General features: G+C 35.3%; 1 protein-coding gene across 1 annotated transcript in view; it reads left to right on the top strand.

The window, feature by feature from the left end:
- PHEX (phosphate regulating endopeptidase X-linked) overlaps positions 1-24331 on the top strand; it is a 278269-nt gene that overhangs the window by 137473 nt on the left and 116465 nt on the right. Inside the window, exon 12 of the mRNA XM_074300930.1 lies at positions 12666-12767. Within this exon, the coding sequence (XP_074157031.1) occupies positions 12666-12767 (102 nt within the window). The remainder of the gene's footprint in view (positions 1-12665; positions 12768-24331) is intronic.

Genomic DNA, 24331 nt, shown 5'->3' with positions numbered 1-24331 from the left:
TGCTTGGGAAGGATACAATAAAATAAATTTCATATATTGTACTCATTAGTGGCAGGAAAATAAATTGATATATTTTAGAAAGATGTTCAAAGAAGTTGAAATTAAAAACCTTTGGGAAAAGATTTTTAGCTTTAACCAAAAATTCAATTAACCACAATATTCATTCTTTACACATTTAGTTAATTGTGGTTTTACTATACTAAATGATTCTTCAACTTATTCCACTTAGTATTATAACTCTCCCTGTCCCCCATGCCTGCATTCCATCATGGGCTCCTTTTTAAAATACCTATAATTACTGTGAGTTTCTTCATTTGGTAGTATTTGCATAACTTTAAGATTCTAAAAGCTTTATCTTATTTTTTCTTCACATAGCTTTAGGAGGCGAGTGCTAGTATTGCCCCTATTTTACAAAGGAGAAAACTGAGGCAGGAAGTAATTAAGTGGCTTGTCCAGGATCACACATCTAATAAATTGAACTTAGTTTATCCTGTCTTTAGGTCCCATTTTATCCTCTGGGCTATAGCTGCCTTCAGTGTTTTGAATACTTGCTAAAATTCAGAGATCAAAACTAAGCTTTAAAAAATAATTTTATATGATATAATATTAGATCATAGAGTGAGAGAGACTCTTAAGATAACCTAGTTTCCCAGTTCCTTAAACTGTGGTTTGCAACCCAATGTTGGCTGTCAAAATTGAATATGGGGGTCATGAAATAATGATTTATTATTAGTAAATGTTTGATTTGTATATCTAGTTTATATATTTATATACTTGGGATAATGTAAAAAAAAATTCTTGGACAAAAAGGGATTGAGAGTAGAAAATGTTTAAGAAACCCTGTCTACTCATTTTATATATGAAGAAACTAAAACCCCGAACAATGAAGTGATTTGGGCCAAAGAATATAACTAGTTAGTGGTAGCCCTGATTTCCTGACTCCCAATCTGTCTATCTTCCCCTTAGCAACATTATTGCCCCATCTTTATTCAATGCTCTTTTATTATAGATGAATACATTTCCTGCGGTTTCCAGCAGGATAATAAAATTAAACAGAAAAAAATGTATGATAACTTTTGAGTTAAGCTAAATTTGAATGAGATTGCAAATGGTCTATCTTACTGTGCTAATACCTGATTCATTCTGTTTTCCCTTCTCTTATGAAAAAAGATGTGGCTTTGAATCTCCTGTCCTTCCGCAGATGACCTGCAATCTCTTTTTTGCCTCTTCCTTATGGCTCAGCATGAGCAGTACGTCTCCTGCCAAAGCAGGTTTCTCCTTGTACCCCATGCTGCAGCAGCTGTTGCAGAAAAACTAAGTGCTCACCTGGGTCCAATTGCAGTGGTGGATTTTGAACTTGCAACCTCCAAGTACAAGGAGTTCACCTCATTAGAGCTAGAAGATAATTGAGTCACTCTTCTGCCATCAATATCTTTTAAGTTGTCTTATTCCCTGGGATGTAGTTTCCCTTAGTTGTTGTCTATCTCAGGGGTGGCTATAAAGCAATGAGATGGATTTCACAAACCACAAGTGAAAACCAGTTTTTATTACTTTATAGCCTAGGCTATAAAGCCTATCCTTCATCTTTTGAAGATTCAATTCAATTCAGCAACCAGTTATTAAGAATTTGAAATGGATGAGGCTGAAAGGCAGTCTAATTTATTGAACTGAGCTGGTCAGAAAGACCTGGATTCAAGGCTGGTGCCTGAAACATTGTGACTGTGAGATCATGGGCAAGTTGCTTAAGGTCTCAGTGGTCTCAGACAACTCTCCAAGACTGAGTTATCATCAAATTTCATTCTGCTTGGATAGAGGATGTTTTCCATACTGAGAGTTCCCCACATTGATGAAATGATAGACTCAGACCTTTTTTCTTTTCTTCCCTAAATAAGGCATTGTGCTCATTGTTAGGAAAAAAAGATAAAAATGATACTGAACTTTGCCCAAGGAGTTTCTATTCTGGTGGAGAGGAAAGATATTTCAAATATATAAGTAGGCATTTTGGAAAGTAAGGTGAAGGTGAAGGAGAGATGGAAGTTGCTATATAAGAGATTATTTTTAAAATGAGGGAAAAATGATGCTTCCAGCTGAGATTATTATTTGCATTATGAAGATGACTAGAAAGACATGAACAGACCCTCTCTGTGTGTGAGACATCCAACAGAAAAACTGATTCTGAGATCTTGATGTTCAATGACAATCAGTCTCAGCTACATAAATCTCTCCCCCTTCAAGCACTGAACATCAGCTAAATCTATCTTTGCTGCATTGATTTGCTGAGAGGTCTAGCCTATAGATATTTGTGAAACTTGTGATACAGAAACTTTTCCGTTTCTGTGCCTGTGAGAACATTTAGCTCCTTGAGCAATATGATGAGCATCTCTTGTGAGCCATATTGAGCCATTTTTTTTTTGTTCAGTCATATCCAGCTTTTCCTGACCAAATCACTCCCATAGGGTTTCCTTGACAAAGATTAATAATTTGCCATTTCCTTCTTCAGTGAATTAAGGCAAACTGAGGTTGAGTAAATAACTCGCCCAGGATCACAAAGCTAATAAGTATCTGAGGCTGGGTTTGAATTCGACTCTTCCTGACTTTAGGCCTAGTACTTTCTACACTGAGTTACCAGCTTCTTCCTAAACCTCTTCTGAATAGCTCTTTATTATTATTAACATGGTTTTCCTTACTTCAAGTCTAATTCCTCCCTGTTGCAATTTTTGTCCATTGTTTCTAGTTCTGCCCTCTGGGGGAAATTTGTTACTGTTTTTCAGTCAAGTCTGACTCTTTGTGACTCTATTTGGTGTTTTTCTTAGCAAAGTTACTGGAATAGTTTGCCATTTTCTTCTCCAGCTCATTTGCTGATGAGGAAACTAAGATAAGGTTAAACGACTTACCTAGGAGTCACAGAGCAAGTAAGAGTCTGAGACTGGATTTGAACTTGTCTTCTGACTCTAGTCTCAGTGCTTTATTTACTGAGTGACTTAGCTGACATCAGCTGCCATTCTTACTATTAAATAATAGGACAGGGTCCCTCACAACTGTATCCAGGCTATCAGCATTCAAGTGATATGCACCTCAATAGAATATTATTGGTGAACAGACAACTGCAGAACACTTAGGTGGCTTCTTTTGATAAGTTAGAAACCTAATCTGCAAGCTTTGGTAGGGGAGAAGAAAGGAATGGGGAGGCAAGCAATCCTTGAAGAAGTTTAGTAGTTCAGCCCACTATCAATTCCAATTCTTTATTGTTCTTGGTCCTGACTTATAGTCGATTCAGTAACTGTTAGGGAGCTAGATAATGCAATGGATGGAGTGCAGAGCATGAAGTAAGGAGCACTTATCTTCTTGAATTCAAATCTGGTCTTAGATTACTATCTTTATGATCCTGGACAAGTCACTTAACCTTGATTCCCTCAGTTTCCTCATCTATAAAATGAAATGGCAAACTATTCCAGTATCTTTGTTAAGAAAATCCATAATGGGATCACAAAGAGTCAGACATAATGGAAAGCAAAGAACAGCAACAGCAAACATTTGTTGAATACTTACCACGTGCCTGCAATGTCCTAAGTCAAAAATAAGTCTCTTTGCTTAGGGATTTTACATTCTAAAAGGAGATACAGTGGAAAACAACATATTCACAGAAAAATTATTGAAAAAATATAAAATGTAGACAATTTCCTCCTTTTAGACAGAAAGGAGATATAATCTCTGTCATAGCCATATTTTACAATTATGGTCAAGTCCGGTTACAACAGGTAACATTAAAACAAAATCTACATAAAACTTTTATTAGTTTGCTCATTTTAAGCAGTGTTTGTAACATAATGAAATTCATTTGTCACACATTCATTCAACACCACTATTTACAAGGCACTTGTAAATAGTTCACAGTACTTTAGAGATGAATAAGAAATAGGCCTTTACTTAATCTTACCTGCTAACCTTCAGCACCTGATTTCTCTGCTTCTCTTTCCCAGCTGTTGAGCATTCTGGTGTAAATTCACAAAATCCAAATGATTTCACTCACTCAAATTGGTAGCACATTACATCAGTGAGGCCTTAACTGCTTCTCTCCTATGGACTCATTTTCCACAGTAACTCATTTAAACCATTTCCTCTCTTTTCAAGCCCTCACACCTCTGATCCCCACATTTATTAGCAGGAGATTTAGGTGTCACTGGGACGACTGATGTAATCAAGGAGAGACCTCACTCACCTTTGTGGCTGATCTTTAAAACCTCTCAGTTTCAGCAGTTTTTCCTCCTTCTCTAGTAAGAGAGAAAGCAATGTTATGACTTTCTAAGACTAAATCTTCCTACAGAACTGTTCCATGCCTTTCTGCCTTCTTTAGAATCAACTTCTAGCAATAATTTCTCTCTCTCATGTATCTTAGATTTCACCTTTATTACTGGCTACTTTCCATTTATTTATAGACATATTCGAGTCACTCCAAATTTAAAAAACAACATATTTTATTTGACTGTGCAGGTTTATCTGGCTACTTTTTTTTTTTTTTTTTACCTGTTTCTTTCTTTCTTCACATTTATGGCCAAACTTTTTGAAAAAAGTGCTTATATCTAATGCCTCTTTCTCCTTACTATTCATTTCTCTTTTGAACCCCTTAGAATATGGCTTCCATATTTGTTGCTTTTCTGAAACTAGTGGTCACTAGTGATCTCCAAATTCCCAAATACAATTACTTTCCCTCCCTCGATTCTGATTCTTCTGAACATTTTATGTAGTATTTGATAATGTTCATCAAACCCTTTATGAATATGGATCCCAGTCATTCCCTTTGGCTTAGATCACATCTTTTTTTAAACCTTTAAGCAATATTTTAATTTTGTACAATTAATTTGTCCTGTTGATGAGGAGTAAACTGAGGTATAAAACCGAGTTCCTTTTCTCTCTCTCCTTTCTTCCCCAAAGTAACCAAGGGTGGATTCGGCAGCAAAGGAATTTGCTATTTAATGCTGTATGTCTTCATTGATAGTAAAGGGATAGATAGGCATTTGGCCTTCAGGAAGACCAAATCTGCCTGCCGGGGGACGTCAGTTGATGGGCATTGGCTGGCATACACCAAATGCAAAGATTTCATTTTTCAGCCTTCCTTATATACATACATGATGACTAGAGTCATCAAAACAATGTTTGCACAGAGATGTTATCAAGAGGTTCCGGAGATATTGTCAATAATACAAGAATTCTCTGTTGTTGTAAATAAGACAGGAATTTTCTTATTATTGTAAATAAGACAAAGGTACAAGGAATCTTAAAGGGGGCTACGCCTGCATCACTGTGAGCTTAAATACACACCCTCCTCCTTCTCTTCTTTGTCCATTCTTTTTTGAGGCAACTGGGATTAAGTGACTTGTGCAGGATCACATAAGTAGTAAGTGCTAGAGGCTGGTTTTGAATTTGGATCCATCTGACTCCAGAGCATGTGGCTCTGTCCATTGTACTCCCTGGCTCACATAGCTGCTTTTCTTCTTCTTCCTTCTTCCTTCTTCCTTCTTCCTTCTTCCTTCTTCCTTCTTCCTTCTTCCTTCTAACCAGCCTCTAGCACTTACTACTTGTGTGATCCCTTCCTTCCTTTCACTCCCCTCCCCTAGATGGCAGGAAGTCCCATATAAGTTAAATATGTTAATGTATATGTTAAATACAATATATGTATACATATTTATATATAGTTATCTTGCTGCACAAAGAGATCAGATTTAGAAAGAAGGTAAAAGTAATCTGAGAAGAAAAACAAAAGTGCAAGCAAACAATAACAGAAAGAGTAGAAATGCTATGTTGTGGTCCACACTCATTTCCCAGTGTTCTTTCCCTGGGTGTAGCTGGCTTTATTCATTACTAATCAGTTGGAACTTATTTGGATCAGTTGAAGAGAGCCACATCCATCAGAATTGATCCTCATATAGTATTGTTGTTGAAGTGTATAATGATTCTGCTCATTTCACTTAATATCAGTTCATGCAAGTCTCTCCAAGCCTCTCTGTATTCATCCTGCTGGTCATTTCTTACAGAACAATAATATTCCATAACCTTCATATACCACAATTTACCCAGCCATTCTCCAATTGATGGGCATCCATTCAATTTCCAGTTTCTAGCCACTACAAAAAGGGCTGCCACAAACATTTTGGCACATACAGGTCCCTTTCCCTTCTTTAGTATTTCCTTGGGATATAAGTCCAGTAGTAGCACTGCTGGATCAAAGGGTACACACAGTTTGATAACTTTTTGGACATAATTCCAGATTGCTCTCCAGAATGGTTGGATTCTTTTACAACTCCACCAACAATGCATCAGTGTCCCAGTTTTCCCACATCCCCTCTAACATTCATCATTATCTTTTCCTGTCATTTTAGTTAATCTGACAGGTGTGTAGTGGTATCTCAGAATTGTCTTAATTTGCATTTCTCTGATCAATAATGATTTGAAGCACCTTTTCATATGAGTAGAAATAGTTTCAATTTCTTCATCTGAAAATTGTCTGTTTATATCCTTTGACCACTTATCAATTGGAGAATGGCTTGCACATTTTTTTCTTATTATTGTCTTGTGGCTTCATTCTTCTTTCTTTTCTTCCTTCCTTTCTCTCATTTTCTCTCTCCTTCATGCCTCTCTCTGACTTTCCTCTTCCTCCTCCTCTTCTGGTTCCTTATTCTGTTCTTACAAGCTTATTTTGGTTGCTTCCCATAAATCTATCCTTAAATATATTTTCTTCTGTCTCTCTATTCTCTTATCTTTAAATATTATATCTATGTAGATAATTACTAGATTTTTCTCAATCTCTGTTCTCATTTCTGATTTCCAAATCCTGTATCTCCAAATGCCTATAGGCTATGTGGCACAACGAAACTGGACTGAAGTCAGGACAACCTAAGTTCAAATCCAGCTTTATAATACCAGGAAAGCCTTAACCTTTGGTTGCCTCAGTTTCCTAATCTATAAAATGGGGATGATAATAGCATCTACCTCCCAGAGTTATTGTGAGAATCAAATGAGATCATATTTATAAAGTTCTTGACATATAGGAGATACTATATAAATATTAGCTGCTATTGTATTATTATTGTTACTATTATTATATCTGAATGTCCTAATGATACTTCAGACTCAATCTTTTAAAGCATTGTAAAAATATTAGCCATTTCAAGGAGCAGGAGAATAACTGTAAGTGAGCTCCTATGTAGCCAGTCTTTAAAATATCAGCCAACCAAATGAAGATGTAAAAGTAAGAGTTAAAATGGAAGGAGGACAAAAAAAAAGGAAGATCTGCCCCCCAATAAAAAACCTTTTATTCATTACCAAAAATCTTAAAGTTATCACTCCCAAATTCTACTATTATAGTCCTGAATGTTTTTTTTTTTAATTTTTTTAAAATTTTTTTTAAGAGGAGGTAGAAATGTCCCTAAAAAACCCAAAAAACCAAAAACAAAGAAAAAAGCACACAAATTTGACCAAATGTGCATACAATAATTCTGAAGTATGGTAATTAAGGGTGATGATTAAGATGCTGAAAGATAAAGCTGATTAAGAGCAGATAAGAATGACTGGAAGGAATAAAATAGCATCAGCAAAGGCATGAATATAAAAATCCAAGGAGATCTCTTGATGATCCATATATAGCATCTAGGTGATAAGACTAACATTTGCCTTATAGGCTAATCATACTATCAGAGTCAAACTGTCTCAGGAAACATGAATTTGCACATGATCTCATTGAAAACTTGTAATAAGGATATTATAATAAAATTACTAGTATAACAATTAAAAACAAAAGCCAAACCAAAGTATTGCTGGATCTAGGAAGGAGTGATTGTGCTGGGTGGAACCATGATGCTCACCCACTTCCTCTTCATTAAAGAATCCCTCTCAGCTTTAGATCTATGCCTAGAGGTGAGATTCAGTTCCTGGGGAACTCTTCCTTTGATGAGAAGGATTAGGCTTTCTCTAATTCTAACTTTTCATATGCTTGCCCTATGAAAAATTACTTAAGTATAGGTTTGAGTCATATTTATAGACTCTTCCAAAAGGAGGAAGTAAAAAGTTATTTGGCATATTGGACAGATAAATCAGATATTGGACAGCTATTTATTTCCTCCAACCACAATAAAAATATTAAAAAGATAAAAATCTCATAAGTGTACATTGACGTCAACAGAAAAAAGTAAAACAGCCACAGTGACATAAATATTACTATAGTCTCTTAGTTTAGACAAACACCAGAAAGTAAATCAGTTTGCAGTTCTGCTGAATAGGCATTTTATATTTTACCTTGGCTCTGCACTTTCCAAACATTTCTCTCAAAGTCTATGTCTTTAGGCAACTCAGTCAGACATAGAACTCCTCTATCAGTTGTCATCTTCTTTAATTCTGGAACTCTTGTAGGGGCAATAATCATTGCTATCATTGAATGAGGAACCTAAGATATCTGACTTCATGAATTCACAAGATCCTTCTAAGGCTGGAAATGTCCATTTTAGATGGTTACTCGGTAAACTAAATTCAGTAAACAAAAAGACAACTCCAAACGTAGGTTGGAAAGTGCTGTCAGCACCATGGACAAAGCTCCAGCTTCTGTGCCCTAGTTATGTCTCTGTATAGAATGATAGCTGCTATACATATGGACAACTGTCCTACAATTGCCAGATTAGGCAGGTAGTACAATAGCTTCTCTTCTTTCCCTTCCGGATAGTACTTGAGGTTTTGACTTTGCTCTTTGGCTGCTATACCCTAGGTATATAACAATAAAAACAGCTAATATTTACATAACATTTACTATAACGTGCCAGGTATTATTCTAAGGGCCTTACAAAAATTGTATCATTTGATTTTCACAACAACTCTAGGAGGTAGGTGCTATTGTTATCCCCATTTCATAATTGAGGAAACTGAGGCAAATAACAATTAAGTAACTTGTCCAGAGTCACCCAGTTGGTAAGTGTCTGAAGCCAGATATTGAACTCATGTTTTTCTGACTTCAGATTCAGTGCTCTGTCCATTATACTATCTCACAGTCCATGTATTTTTAATATATATGTATATATAATCTATTATTTTGTTAAATATTTCACAATTACATATAAACATTTTTAACATTGATTTTTTAAAAAAATGTTGAGTTCCAAATTCTCTTCTTCCTTTCTGCTTTTATCTCACCACTTGAGAAAGAAAGCAATATAATATCAATTGTATAAGTGGTCATGCTAAATATATTTCCATAATAGCCATTTTGTAAAATAAAATATGCACAAACCCCTCAAAAATAAAGCAAAAAAATATGCTTCAGTCTGCATTCTGACTTCATCAGTTATTTTTCTGGAGGTAGGTAGCATTTTTCATCATGATTCTTTTGGAATTGTTTTGGATCATTGTCTTGATCAGAATAGCTATCTTCAGACTGTTGATCATACTTACAATGTTGCTATTAATATGTATGATGTTCTCCTGGTTCTGCTCACTTCACTTTGTATTAGTCTATATACATCTTCCTATGTTTTTCTGAAAGCATCTTCATCATTTCTTATAGACCAATAATATTCCATCATAATCATATAATACAACTTGTTCAGTCACTCCCTAAATGTTATTGCCCATATATTTTAGCTGATAACTACTGTTATATTTCTGGAGTGAGAAAAGAGCATCAAAATTCCCCCCTGTCATTCTTGAGAGTAGAATTGATGTCAGATGATGAGAAGAGAGAGACAGAAAGTAAAGTCCCTCCATAATTAAGGTCCATTGAGTTGGCCACTTCTCCTGGTATAGTAGACCATTTTATCTGGTATAGTTAAGATGTAGCCTTCCAAAATTGACAGCTCCTTCACTGTTAAGCACATATGTCATTGTAAGTGACCAGGATATAGACTCAATACTTCATGGATTGTTTTCTAGCCAGAGTGACAAAAGACAGGTGAGGCTGCTATCTGTCTTAAATTACAGTAGAGGTCCTCACTTATATATTAAGAAATGCAATTGGAAATTTTTGTTTTAGGCCAATCAGCACAAAGCATGGCTTTAGTTATGGAGGAGAAACCTCCATAAGCCTGATGGGGGAGGATGACAGAAATCCAGGTCCCAACAGACTCATCTTAGCTTGTATGCAACTGAGTGGGAGAACATGAAGGGATTAGGAAAGGATATCATTCTAGTATGCTATTTGGTGATATCATGTCTTAACAAGTTTTCTTAATAATTAGGTCTTTATGCTTAACTGTTAATTTTATGCTATTGAAGGAATGAAAGTGCTGTCAGGACCATGGACAAAGCTCCAGCTTTTTTGCCCTAATTATAGCTTTGTATATAATACCTGATATACATATGGACAACTGTCCTAGAATAGCTGAATTAGACAGATACCTACAATAGCTTCTCTTCTTTCCTTTCCTGATGCCATTTGAGATTTTCTCTTTGGCTGCTATATCATAGGTTATAATTTTGCAAAATGAAAAGTCTTTCCCCTCCTACCAATTATTTTAAGTCATCAGATACATAATTCCAAACAAATAAGCTTGTGGGATAGAAAAACAATTCAAACATAGCTTCCTTTTCTATGAAAATGTTTCCCTTTTTAAAAAATGAACAACAAAAATACAATACCTCAGAAAGGCGAGACTTAACTTAACTTGAGATAAGCATTTAGTCCAGAAAAAGTAGAAAATTCTTATCTAAGCAGCTAGATTTTATCTTGTTAACTCCTTACCAATTAAGTGTTATCACCAAGCTTAAACCAGATTTGAGGAAGATCTTGTTCTATGATTAATTAAAAAGATTTCCTTTCCAGAAACTCAGGTATCAGTAATGGGCCATACATGAATAATAGCAGTCTAGGAAGAACCAGACATGGTGCCCAGCTTGACTGGAAGTGCTTTCCTGATAGTGAGGCATATGCAAAATAGGTTATATATAATCAGTGATGATTTTGATTAGTTAGCAAAGAAAAATGGTACCTCAAGGTACTAAAAAGTCAATGGTTAAGTTGCGTCTGGAGTTCAGATTTTGGAGCCAAACTAGAGGCTTTCAGCATGTGTAGATAGAATCCCAAGGATCAGATTGGGTAGGAGAATTTGGGCCTCAATTTTTTTATTAGTAAAAATGAGGGAATTGGAATATATATGTCCTTTTATCTGTCACAGTGGATTGAGCACCAGTCTTGGAGTCAGGACAATCTGAGTTCAAATCCTACCTCAGATACTTATTAGCTATATGGCCCTGGATAAGTTATTGACCTTCTATTGAACCTACCTCACAGGGTTGATGTAAGGATCAAATGAAATACAGTACTTGTAAAAAGCATTTAACACAGTGTATGGTACATAGTAATTATTAGGTAAATTCTTTTTCCCTTTCGTTCCCTTTCTTTCTTTCCCTTTCTTGCTTTAAATTTTAAGGTCCTCAATGGCATCTAGATATACAGATATGAATAGCTGTATATTTGGCATTAGAAACAAGTAGAGAGTGTAGTCTGGACAGGGACAATGGGAATAAGATCTAGTTCCAATTTATAAGATGGAGAAATTCCCTATGATGATAGATCCCTGGATAAGGACTATTTACTATCTCACCTTTTTGAGTGTGATTACCTAAGGGCTGGAAAATGTGTGCTAATCTTGTGAGTGAGATAAATCTCTCTCTACATTTAGTTTTTAAATTGCAATCTGAGGTCCTGGTCTTCTACTTCTACTTCTAATATCCTTCTTGTTTTTTGTTTTCCTATTTCAGGCATCAGACTTTTTTCTTTCTTATTATATTTCCCCCCACAAGACCCGAGAGGTTCCTTTCTTATTTCCAGAAAAACAAAAACACCCAACTCTTAAATCTTGAGTTTGAATCCTAGTTTTTGCATTTGGCTCCTTTGTTAATTTTAGGCAAAAAAATTTCTCTGGTTTTGAATTTCCTTCTTTGTAAAAGTGTGTGTGTGTGTGTGTGTGTGTGTGTGTGTGTGGGGAGAGAGAGAGAGAGAGAGAGAGAGAGAGAGAGAGAGAGAGAGAGAGAGAGAGAGAGGAGATGAATAAGAAGATAAGAACAAAGATACTAAGAAAATATCTGGTTCACCCTAGGGATCAAACTTAAAAAGAACTGACGGGGCACCCAGAACAGCTCTGATTCATGTGGGAGAAGTTTTCCCTCAGGGTTCCTTGTCTTTCTACTTGGCCTTCTGTTAACTCTGGATCTTTTCAGTTTCAGTCATTTTTCTGAAATACCCAACTCTCTGCTCACTTTTTGACTTTTTATTCTTTTCCCCTTCAGCCCTTATAGAAAATTGAAATGAGTTGTCAGCGCTAGATAGCCACAGGCAGATTTAAGTTACAAGGTAGGAGCTATGGTAATTTCTCCATATAATCTGTTTATTGCTGGTCCTTGACATGATTTGAAGAAGTAAATGCTGCAGTCACTGCAACTCCTCTACTTCTGTTGAGTTGAGGAAGAGTCTTTCTTTTCAGGGTCTATCTAGAATGTCCCAATCTCCCTACAAAGAAGGCACCTCTCTTTTCATTAAACTGTGTTTCCCTGAAATGGGGCTTGGCCCTGAAGCTCTCTTTCAAAGGTTCCTGCTTTCTACATTTTCTCATTGTCTACCTTTTGCCTTCTGTCTTTCTACCTTATGCCTAGACTTTCTTATTAGGGTGACTTTTTTTTTTTTTTTCTAGATGGAGGAACTGATTGAAGGAGTTCGCTGGGCCTTCATTGACATGCTGGACAAGGAAAATGAGTGGATGGATGCAGGGACAAAAAGGAGAGCCAGAGAAAAGGTAAAGAAATCTCATTTAAAAAAATTTTGTTAAGTGTTTTCATGCTTCATTCTGATTTAATGTTTTGATGTTTGTACTGTTGTTGAAGCTTCTAAACACCTATAAAACTAAATTCTATTTTGGAATGTACAAATAGATTTTACTCTCTGGAAATAAGAGGAAATGAGTCCTGCCCTTTCATTTTTCTAATGGGATTTTCAAAATTATAGTAGTTATGGTATTGTGGATAGCATGCTGGGTATAAACTCAGGAAGACCCAGCTTCATATCACAACTGTGACATTTTCTAGCTGTATGATTCAAGGCAAATGATTTAACCTCTCTGTACCTCATAATCTCTTTAGAACATGGATTTTTCACCTTTTTTGTGTCATACATCTTTTTGTCAGCCAGGTGAAGACATGGACCCATTCTCAGAAAGATGATTTTGAATGTGTATGATAAAAGTACATAAGATTGTAAAGGAAATCAATTATATCAAAATACACATACATACACACATATGTATAGATACATGCATATATACATATATAGCCACACACATATAAGTACACACACACGTGTGTGTGTGCATGCGTGTGTGTGTGCGTGTGTGTGTGTGTGGGTGTGTGTGTATGTTGCAGATTTCAGTTTAAGGACTCTTACTTTAGATCCTCTCTTCTAAATTATAAATAGATCTGTGCAAAGAATTTCCATATTGGGAGTTCTCCAAATTGATGTCATCATTGATTTTTCATATATTTTAATGTTTTTAAACACTTTATAGGATGGTCTTCAGTTTTATTTATTTTTTTTTTTACCAGTGATTCTGTTTAGTCACACTTCCTGTTAGCCAGTGATTTTGCATAAGCCTCTTAGTATATATGGCAGCATGCAGAACAGCAGGAAGCTAAGATGAACAGCTGGCAGGAAAGACCTGAACAACAAAAGAAAAGGGAAAACCCTATATTGGCTCTGTGTCCTTCTGCTGCATGCACAGTGTTATCCCTCCGTTCTATGGATGATGCTGCCTTTGTAAGCAAATGAAACACATCCTGCTGCATTATTTTTCAGAGGTGACCCAAAAAGCACGACCAGTAAGACTACCTGTATGATCTTAGGCAAGATATCTAACTTTTCTATGTCTCAGTTTCTTTATTTATAAAATGGGGAGGTTGTGTCAGGTGAACTTCAAGGTTCTTACCAGTTTAATGATTCTGTGATCACTTTAAGCTTCAGTGACTCTGCTAGGGATAGCCCTGAAGTGATCAAAGACTACTACAGTAGAAAAGGAGCAATTTTCTATTTCCAAACCTGACTCTAAATTTGCAGCTTTGCTACTTTTTAACTGTATGATTGTGAGCATGAAATTCAAGCTTCCTAAGACTTGGTTTTCTTATCTATAAATAAATTAAGGAAGGAAGGAAGAAAGACAACAGGCATTTATTAAGCTCTTACTATGTATGTAAAGGAGAGATGAACTGGCTCAGGTCAAAAATGGAATAGATAAAAGCTTCTGGCTTAATCAGCTGTGACATTATGCATGTATGTGTGTGTGTATATATATGTATGTATGTATCTATTTATTTACTCATACATTCACTCACTCATTTATTTATTTACTTGATTTTTGATTGATTCATTCATTTATCCATCTATCTATCTATTTATTTATTGCTTATTATGTGCTAGGCACTGGACTAAGCACTCCACAAACATTATCTCACTTGATCCTCACAGCCACTCTGCAGCTTAGGTACTTTTATCATTCCTATGTTTAGTTGGGAAACCTGGGATTGTAATTTGCCTAGTATCACACAATTAGAAAGTGTTTGAGACTGGATTTGAATTCAATTCTTCCTGATTCCAGTTCCAGCATTCATTCTATATTATTCTATAGAACAATAGCTATTACCTAGCTGCCTTGATGAGTTCTGAAGTGTTTTCCAGTACTAAATATTAGGTCTTCTGATCGACATGTTCTCTAACACATAGCATTATTGCAAAGTAATGAGACATTACCATGCACTACCTGTGGCAACCAATCCCATCATTTTCTTTTCTTTTCTTTAAATTTTTAAATGGACATCTTTTGTATTCATATCACTTTTATTTCTGAATAGAGCTCTGCCCCTTTCCCCAAGTCATTACTTTATAATCTCACTTTATTTTCTGTGCTGAAGGAAATTCTGTCCTTCAGTGAATCTAGCCAAGCTCTTGGACTGTATATTCTCTACCCATTGCCCTTGGAGTGGATGGTGTGTCAGCAAGGATCCTCCCACCTCAGGGCTGTAATCTCTTCAGTGCATTTTTCTGTCAACATACATGAAAAGCTTTCTTGGTGTTTGACAGTGAAGAACAAAAGGGGGGAAAACAGAATAAAGGTTAAGTCTTATTCGCCCCTCCCCAAAGCCTGTCAGTCAAGACTGTCCATCATCTTATAGAGAATGGGCAGAGGCTTCTCACTGAGGGAACAAAATTACATTCTGAGGTGTGAAGCTGGTGAAAGGGTAGGGGAACCTCTCAGCATTCTGATGTTTATTGTTTTGAGAAGATTTTTTTCATTTATTTAAGGAGTTGGATTCTTTTTTAGAGAATCTTTGGTTGTTATGGTATTGTGAGAGAAAATGAGTATTACTACTGTAGCTTAGTTTTTAGCAGTCTGACCCCTTCTAGTAGAAGAGAGCCTCTCCTGACTGACTTGAGTATATGAATTGTTTTCGTGATATAAACATAATGTCCTGGGAACAATAACCTCTTCTTCAACAAACCCTTACAGTGTTTATCTCAGGGACATGGCAAAAGGTTGAAAGTGATCTGCTGCATCACTGTTTGACATTCTAGTCAAGGTGACTGGGGATCCCACTTTACACAGAACTAGTCTTAATTCTATTCTTATTATATATTCCTGTTTGACAACAGGATTGCTCTGAATTTAATTGTGCATCTGTGGAAGCTGCTACATCATGGTTATTATTTTAACAAAGTACTTGCTTCTGATGACCTGAGAGTTCTTAGAGATGAACAGAAAAGATAGAAGAAGAAAAAGCACCTACTTATCATTTTATTTAGATCCCCAGGAAGCCTCAGGAAGCATCTTGAAGTGCTGATTGTATTTGGAATATCAGAGTGCTCAAAAAATGAAAATAAAAATGTGGATGCTTCTTCTTCATCATCCAATAAAAGGGAAGGGCTCTCTAGGGAGGATAAAGGTGGGTCTTATTTTGGACTACAAAAGATTTGGTTTTCTTTTTCTCTGAAATAAATAAAGTGCAATTCTCAAGATGTTCTCTGGATGGAGCTCTTGGTACTTGAAAAGTACATACATAGTTAAAGAGCTAAAGACTTTTATGCAGTATTTTGCTTCTGGTCTGTTTTTTGAAAATTATTATTTTTTCTTTGTCATTCTTTCTCTGCTGTATCTGACTTGATTGCCTTTTAATAACCAACAAGAATGGAGGAGCTACTAATTACTTGAATTTTACATGGAGATCTCTGATTATTTTCTAGATACTTTCTGTTACGATTTAATAATCCCTACATTAAGAAGAAATTCTTTACTTTCACCTACATTTTAAGTGGAGGTAAATAATTTGCTCGCATCCCATAGTAAACCTTGGCACTATTCTTTGGGCTTGTATTTTTTTTTTCAACCATTACCCCTATGCCCAAGATTTCTCATCAGTTAACAGTGTACACAGTAGATTAGTGCTGAGTCACTGAGAAACTTATAAGAAATACTGGAAAATAATGAATGAGAGGGAAGAAGCTCTACTTTTCTTACCAGTTTAAAGATCCTATATTGACAATGTACTATATGGCATTAAATGGTGACCACAACATTCCATAGTAATGAAGCTCCTGAAACTGGGGGAGAGGGGGGAAACAATGACAGAGAATGAAAATGGGCAAGAGCTTATTATTTTGACTTTTATAACAGTGGTGCTGTTTTGAAGAAGGAAATTTATTAATGATGTTTTGTCCTGTTACTTTCTGGAGGCAATCATTGTGAGTAATCAGCAATGGTGGCCTTACTTCCTGGGAATAATAAACTGGTTATCTCTGACTTCTTCCTCACCTCCAGAAAGAGATCATGAATAGTTTTTATATTATCACAGTCTACAGTCTGGCATAGTTGAAAGAACATTGAATTTATAATCAAAAGATCTGGATTTGAATCTTTTGTATTTATCTAACTTTGGGCAAGCCATATTATCTTTTTAGTTTTCAATGTTGTTCCCAGCTATTAAAATGCCAAAAATTCCTTCCAGTTCTAGATCTTATGGTAAGGTATTTTTAAAAACTTGTGAACTAAGTGTAATCTCCTTTTTGTGATCATATATTTTGAAAACGATTAGAAAGTTATTATAAATAAATATCAGGGCATAGGGATTTGTTAGCTTTTAAAAAAAGCACAAATAGGTGCTGATTTTTTTTTTTGTCAGCACTATGATTTTACCAGAGGTTTGTAGCATGATAATTCCTTCAATCCACACAGATTTGCCATGTCTCTATAACTTCTGGTTTTAAAAAGTGGCCTGGCTGTCATGAGCAGTTAAGAGACTTGACCAAATATATACAGTTAATTGATACGTGTGGAAGGATGGTTTTGAACCAGGTCTTCTTATGTCCAAGGTCAGCCCTCTTTTTGTTACAACTTGTAAAACAATTCAAAAAACAATCTTTGTTAATCTTTTTTCTTGATCAAAGTACCAAGAATTCTGAGGTCATGTAATGATTCCCATTCACAATATTGTATTTGAATGGAGCTGCAGATCCATTACAGCTTCAAAAAACAAAACAGAGAATGTGGTACTAGGAATCAGAACTTGGTTTGATTTCTAGTTCTGTCACTTAAGAGCTGTGTGGCCCATGACACAGAGTTTACTTTTCCATCTGTACATTTGGGTGAATAGTATTTGTATTACCTACCTTATTATGGGATTATTTTGAGAGAGGTGCTTTGCAAATTATTAAGTGATTTATGAACATAAATTTGATTTTGGGACATTGAATGGAATTTCCACAAAGTGATTGTCCTCACCTCCCTCTGATAAAACATCGATTGGCTCCCTATTACTTCTAGGGTCTCAATTGGCATTTAATGACCTTCATAACTTGTTCCCTTCTTACTTTTCTGATCTTTTTAGACTTTAGTCCTTTGCAATACTTTCCTTTTTGACTCATTATTCCTACTTGGTCTTAATTTAAGAAATCTCTAAAATTAGACTTGGATGTAGCCTTGTTCTCACATAGCACTTCATCTTTCAATTCTGTGTCTCTTCATTGGCTTATCCCTATGCCTGGAATGCTCTTCCTCTTCACTTCTGTTTCCTGGTTCTCTGGTTTCCTTTAAAATTCATCTAAATCTTCCTTTTTTCCTTTTTTTAAAAATTTATTTAATAGTTTTTTTATTTACCAGATATATATTCATGGGTAATTTTACAATATTGACAATTGCCAAACCTTTTGTTCTAATTTTTTCCTCCCCTCCTCCCCCCCAGATGGCAGGTTGACCAATACATGTTAAATATGTTAAAATATAAATTAAATATAATGTATGTATACATGTCCAAACAGTTGTTTTGCTGTACAAAAAGAATCTGACTTTAAAATAGTGTACAATTAGCCTGTGAAGTAAATCAAAAATGCAGGTGGACAAAAACAGAGGGATTGGGAATTCCATGTAGTGATTCATAGTCATCTCCCAGAGTTCTTTCGCTGGGTTCAGTTAGGGGTAGCAGGTTCAGTTCATTATTGCTCAATTGGAACTGATTTGGTTCATCTCATTGTTGAAGATGGCCTCATCCATCAGAATTGATCATCATATAGTATTGTTGTTTATGTATACAACGATCTCCTGGTCCTGCTCATTTCACTCAGCATCAATTCATGTAAGTCTTTCCAGGCCTTTCTGAAATCATCCTGTTGGTCATTTCTTACAGAACAATAATATTCCATAATATTCATATACCACAATTTATTCAGCCATTCTCCAATTGATGGACATCCGTAAATCTTCCTTTTTTTCAAGTTCTCTGAGATCACTTTTCATTTGCAGTCTATGAATCTTATATGTAAAGAGTTGTTTGCATATTGTATATTTGCTTGGTGCTAGAGATAAAAAGACAAATATGATAGCCTTCTCTGCCCTAAACAGAAGATAAACTTAAGGTAGAAACAATATGTTCAGAGATAAGTAAACACAAAAATTTATGAAATAGATTCTGAGCTTGTAGGGAGAACAGTTACATTGAAGGTGGAGTGAAGAATGGAGAAATAAGAGGTTGGGTATGAGTGGTAGTGCTAGAATAAGGAAAAGACTAAGTACATTCCTTTGAGAGAGCTGGGGGTTCCCACTGGGTAGAGAAGGAAGGCATTCCAATGAGAATAAAAATGAAATCATAAACAGGGCACCTAATTCAAGGAAAAAGACCCACTAGTTTCCCACCTCTCTTCCTTAGTTATCTGTTTTTCTCCCCCATATATATCCTGAGCTATTTTCTTTCTCAGCCCATTTAATGCATCCCAGTGGAAAGAACCCCAAACTGGGAGTCCAAAAATATAGGGGCCTCATCTTGGCTCTGCCACTAAATCTGGGTAGATTTTACCATTGTAGATCTCAGTTCATTCATCTTGAAATGAAGGAAATGAGTTAGATGATCTTTAAGATCCCTTTTATTCTTGCATTCCGTGAAATTTGAGCTTTTCCCTATACTATTTTCTATCTATATTTTTTCTTCTGACCTAATACTCATCTGACCATCAGTAACTGATTAACCTTCAGTCTGTGAATTTTTCATTTTTTTTTAACAATGTAAAATAAGCACATCTGCAAAAATGACTTCTTCCCTTCTTTTGTCATAGATAGAAACATATCTACAAATATACATCCACATAGACAGATACACTGAGATATTTCCTCATGTACAAGTTGTATGATTGGGCCTTTTGGATACATGCTTCTCTAGGTGCCTCCCTACCTTAAAAGCCTTATATTCTTGATGTGATTTTTATCTCCTTCTTCTTGGTTTGCAACTGCCATCTTTATCTAGGAATGTTAAGTTAAGGAAGACTGAGTCAGGAGTAGGAAATGAAAGTGAATTTTGATTGTTCTGCACCTGTGGAATAAGTTATAGCATTTTCATATTGAATAGGATGATGAATAAAAGAGAATAATGATTTTAAGCTCTAAGCTTCTATCTCTCCACATACCAAAAATAATCTTCTTTTGAAATGCTTAGTTATAGCATTTGAGAGCTAAAAGAGATCATGGAGAACATCTAATCCAACTTCCTCATTCTACTGATGAGGAAATTGGAGCCTAAGGATGCCAATATACTTTTATTTTTCTTATTTTCCTTTTGTACTCTTCCCTTTTCCTCCTTTTCTCTCCTTGTAAGCCACAGTGGTCTTATGGACAAGGAGACAGTCATGGGTGGTGGCAGATTGTGGTGATGTCTGTGTAAGGAGCTACCAAGTAGGGTTTGGAAACCTCTGGTTTTAAAAATGAAGGATCTTCTTTACATGGACCATAATGAGACACTTTAAAGATATAAGAAAATAATTTTATTTGCTTTGTGTGGAGAAGGAATCTGGGACCTGGGATTTAATTGATGTGAGGAACACTAATTATGGCAACTCCTTCCACTAAGTAGACAGGTAACTTGTCTGCAACATATGGTCTTAGATCAAATCAAATTATAAAGTTTCTATCAGCTTTATTATACATATATTATAAATATCTGTCTTTGTTGTTTGATTTTCCAATGTGGGTTGATTGAATTGAATTGAACTTTGTTGGACTAGATTCATACCAACATAGTCTCTTTGGGGTCCTTATGGGTGATTTACATGAAATTCCATTTTAGTAACTAGCTTCAGTGAGATAATAGGTTCTTGAGGGAGAGAGCACCATAGAGATCCTTTTGTTCAGTATCTTTATTCTAAGTATGATCCATGATGGCCTAGAACCACCTCCACCCCTTATCCTCCACCCCAAACAAGAACAACAACAATGGCAAAACAAACAAAAAATCTCTGGCTGACTTAGACTGGGTCCGATCCTGAAGACTGACACCATGAAATTTAGTTTTCCTTTTTGAGTCATTGTTTCTATTTGGTCTTAATGTAGGAAATCTCTAAAATTAGACTTGGTTGTAGCTTGCTTCAGGGTTTTTTAAAATATAGGTAAAAGGAATTCCCAACTTCTGGAGAAGCACTGAAGATAGCACAAGAAAATTGGGTATGGAATAGACTTAATTTCACACAGAATTATTCAGGGGATGCATAGAATTTACAAAAGTCAATAAACAATATACATACAAAGTAACTAAAAGAGATCATTTAAAAGGGACTACTACTGGGATTACTAATATGGTGATTTTTTGCCATTATATTAATTTGTGGTATATTCATATATAACTTCTCCGAGATTCATGGAATTCCTGAGGCCCAATTTCAAGATTGATGAGTCCCTAGCTTGGACAACCATTTCATGAGGGGCCCAGATAATGCAAATGCAAATTAAATATACGTACAAAATTGCTTCTTGCCTTTTTTAAAAAATCATAAATAGAAACATATTTGCATACATATATCCACATAGAGTTACAGATACAAATACCTCTAATCATTGAGATATTTACTGCATGTTTAAGTTGTATGACTAAGCCTTTTGGACATATTCTATCTTCTCAACTCACTATGGATTTCTCTTTTTTGTCGGTAGGTTTGCCTTTCCATTCCTTTTGGTGGGAAATTTTTTTCTCCCTAGGGAATGTAAGCTCTCTTGTATGCTTATATTTGTATCATAATAATAATTTCTGGTATATATTGAGATTAAAACATCTCTCTCTCTCTCTCTCTCTCTCTCTCTCTCTCTCTCTCTCTCTCTCTCTCTCTCTCTCTCTCTCTCTCTCTCTCTCTCTCTCTCTCTCTCTCCCCCTCTCTCTCTCTCCCTCTCTCTCTCTCTCTCTCTCTCTCTCTCTCTCTCTCTCTCTCTCTCTCTCTCTCCCCCTGTCTCTCTCTCTCTCTCTCTCTCTCTCTCTCTCTCTCTCTCTCTCTCTCTCTCTCTCTCTCTCTCTCTCTCTCTCTCTCTCCCCCCCATTATTTAAAACATTAATTCTTTCTATAGCATTTTTGACAAGAAGAACCCAGTCTCACTTGAATATTTCTAATAAAAGGGAAGTCATTAATCTTAAAGGCATGCTATGACTTGTGTTATAGTGAGGTTATAGTACTTCATTTTAGTTGTTCACAAAGTTTAGTTTTCAAGTAAAAATTCATTATCTCTTGAGTTATTTAGGATCAACAAATAAGTCAGTAGACAGCATTCTTTTTACAAAAATTTAAAAAGTATTTTTGGTTTTAACTTTCTCCTTTTTTCTCTTCCTCCTCCCACTCATTGAGAAGGCAAGAAATACAAAATCCATTCTGCATATGAAGTCATACAAAGTATATTTTTACATTAACTCATTGTGGTAGGTGAAAAAAACAAAGTATTAGAAAATATGTTTCAATCTGTTCTGAGTTCATCAGTTATCTCTATGGAGGTTTTTTTTCAAAGTACTTAGTAAGTATTTTAATACACTGTGACCCAATCTAATGGTTACATAAAAGTGTAGATGGTACACTCATCACATTTGCAATTACTCAAAACTGAGAGGGAGAACTAACATACTGGATATGACAGTCTGTTCCAAAAGTATTTGGACTGGTGTCTTGACAGAGATTTTAAAAAGTTCAGTATCTGAAAGTCTAGTAGGAAGCCAAAAAGAACACACAACAAGAAGGTAAAGCAAGATTGTTTCACAGATAGTATTTCATGATTCCTTGAGTATTTTCTAAGATCATTGTATTGATCAAAGGAGCTAAGTCTTTCACAATTAATTGTCATTATGATATTGCAGTTATTTTGTATAAAATTTTAGTTCTGCTCACCTCACTTTGCTTTAGTTTATATAAATCTTCCCAGACTTTTCTGAAATCATCCTGCTTGACATTTCTTATAGCATAATAATATTCCATCACAACCATATACTACAACTTGTTCAGCCATTCCCAATTGATAGGCCTCTCCTCAGTTGAGAGAGAGAGAGAGAGAGAGAGAGAGAGAGAGAGAGAGAGAGAGAGAGAGAGAATTTTTAATCCCTTATGTGCCAGAAATTGTGCTAAGTGCTAAGGATACAAATACAAGCATACAAGAAAGCTTATATTCCCTTGGGGAGGAATAGAACAACTGGAAAGGAATGAAAAGGCAAGGCTATGACAAGAAGGGAAATCCATAGTGAGTTGAGCAGATAGGATGTATTCAAGAGGCCTTATCATACACCTTGTTCATACAAGATGGGCCTCTCCATTGTTGCTATAACAAAAAAAGCTGCTATAAGATCTACATGTACAAAATATATAGATTTTTTTCCTTTTTTAATTTCTTTGCTATGTAGACCTAAGAGTGATATTTCTGGGTCAAAGGGTATGTACTTTTATATATTTTGGACACAATTCCACATTGCTCTCTATAATGTTTGGACCTGTTTACAATTCTATCAGTAATACATCCTATTTTTTATATCCCCTCTAGCATTTGTCATTTCTAAGAGATGCACCTCAGAGTTGTTTTAATTTTCATTTCTCTAATAATTAATGATAGTAGAATTCTAAAATAAATTTTGAGAAATTTGTTGCCAGTAAATTATTAAAATTTTAAATGGATTCCCCCATCTTTATGTTCTTAAGCTTCTTTCCTTTTAGTTCTATTTTTGGTTCTGTTGCATATTTTTAGTTTATTAGTTATATTTTTAGTTATACAATATGACAAAATAAGAGGAATAAAGATACTAAGTAAATTGAATTCCAGAATCATAGATCTAAATGTGACCTCATTGAATTTAATTAACTTTTTTTTTACAGATAAGGAAATTTAAGTGACCAGCATAAAGTCACCCATATAGCAAAATGTTAAAGGAAGAACTTGAACCAAGATCATTTTTATCATGTTTCTTACATATATCCATTTACATGATAGAAAAAAATGTAGGGACAAAATTGGGAAGGGATAGCAATATTTGGAGATATGAAAAAAAAACACAAATGGGTAACATTTTTGTGGCTTGGAAGATAGAATATTATTTATATTTAGTGTATTTTCAAGCTTCTATTATGCATAACTTTCTATGCTACCTTTTAACTCTAACATTTTCAGATTCAGGCTTTTAAACAAATGCCAGAAATTGCCTTTTCTACCTCAAAGAAATACTTTGATGTTTCTGAGAATCTTTTCATAGCTCTATCATTCTTGTAATATGGGGGATTCTATGCTAATAGAAATCTTCCTAAACATAGATTAGTAGGTTAATTCCAACTTGAGATCTTAATAATATTTGTTTCTTGCTGCAAATGGACACATACAAACACAAGGTCTGTAATTTTTAAATATTTGTATATTCTTCTAGGAGACAATGGGACAAATAGGTAGATAGATTTTTGGGCCTACAGTCAGTGTCTTTTGTAACCCCTCGTAGCTGTGTAACTCTGGGTATGTCATTTAACCTCTATTTATCTCCATTTCCTCCATGTACCTTG

Source organism: Sminthopsis crassicaudata, chromosome 3, assembly GCF_048593235.1.
Source record: "Sminthopsis crassicaudata isolate SCR6 chromosome 3, ASM4859323v1, whole genome shotgun sequence".
NCBI classification, from domain to species: domain Eukaryota; kingdom Metazoa; phylum Chordata; class Mammalia; order Dasyuromorphia; family Dasyuridae; genus Sminthopsis; species Sminthopsis crassicaudata.
The sequence above is the reverse complement of the archived record's forward strand: the minus strand, read 5'-3'. Positions and strand labels throughout refer to the sequence as shown.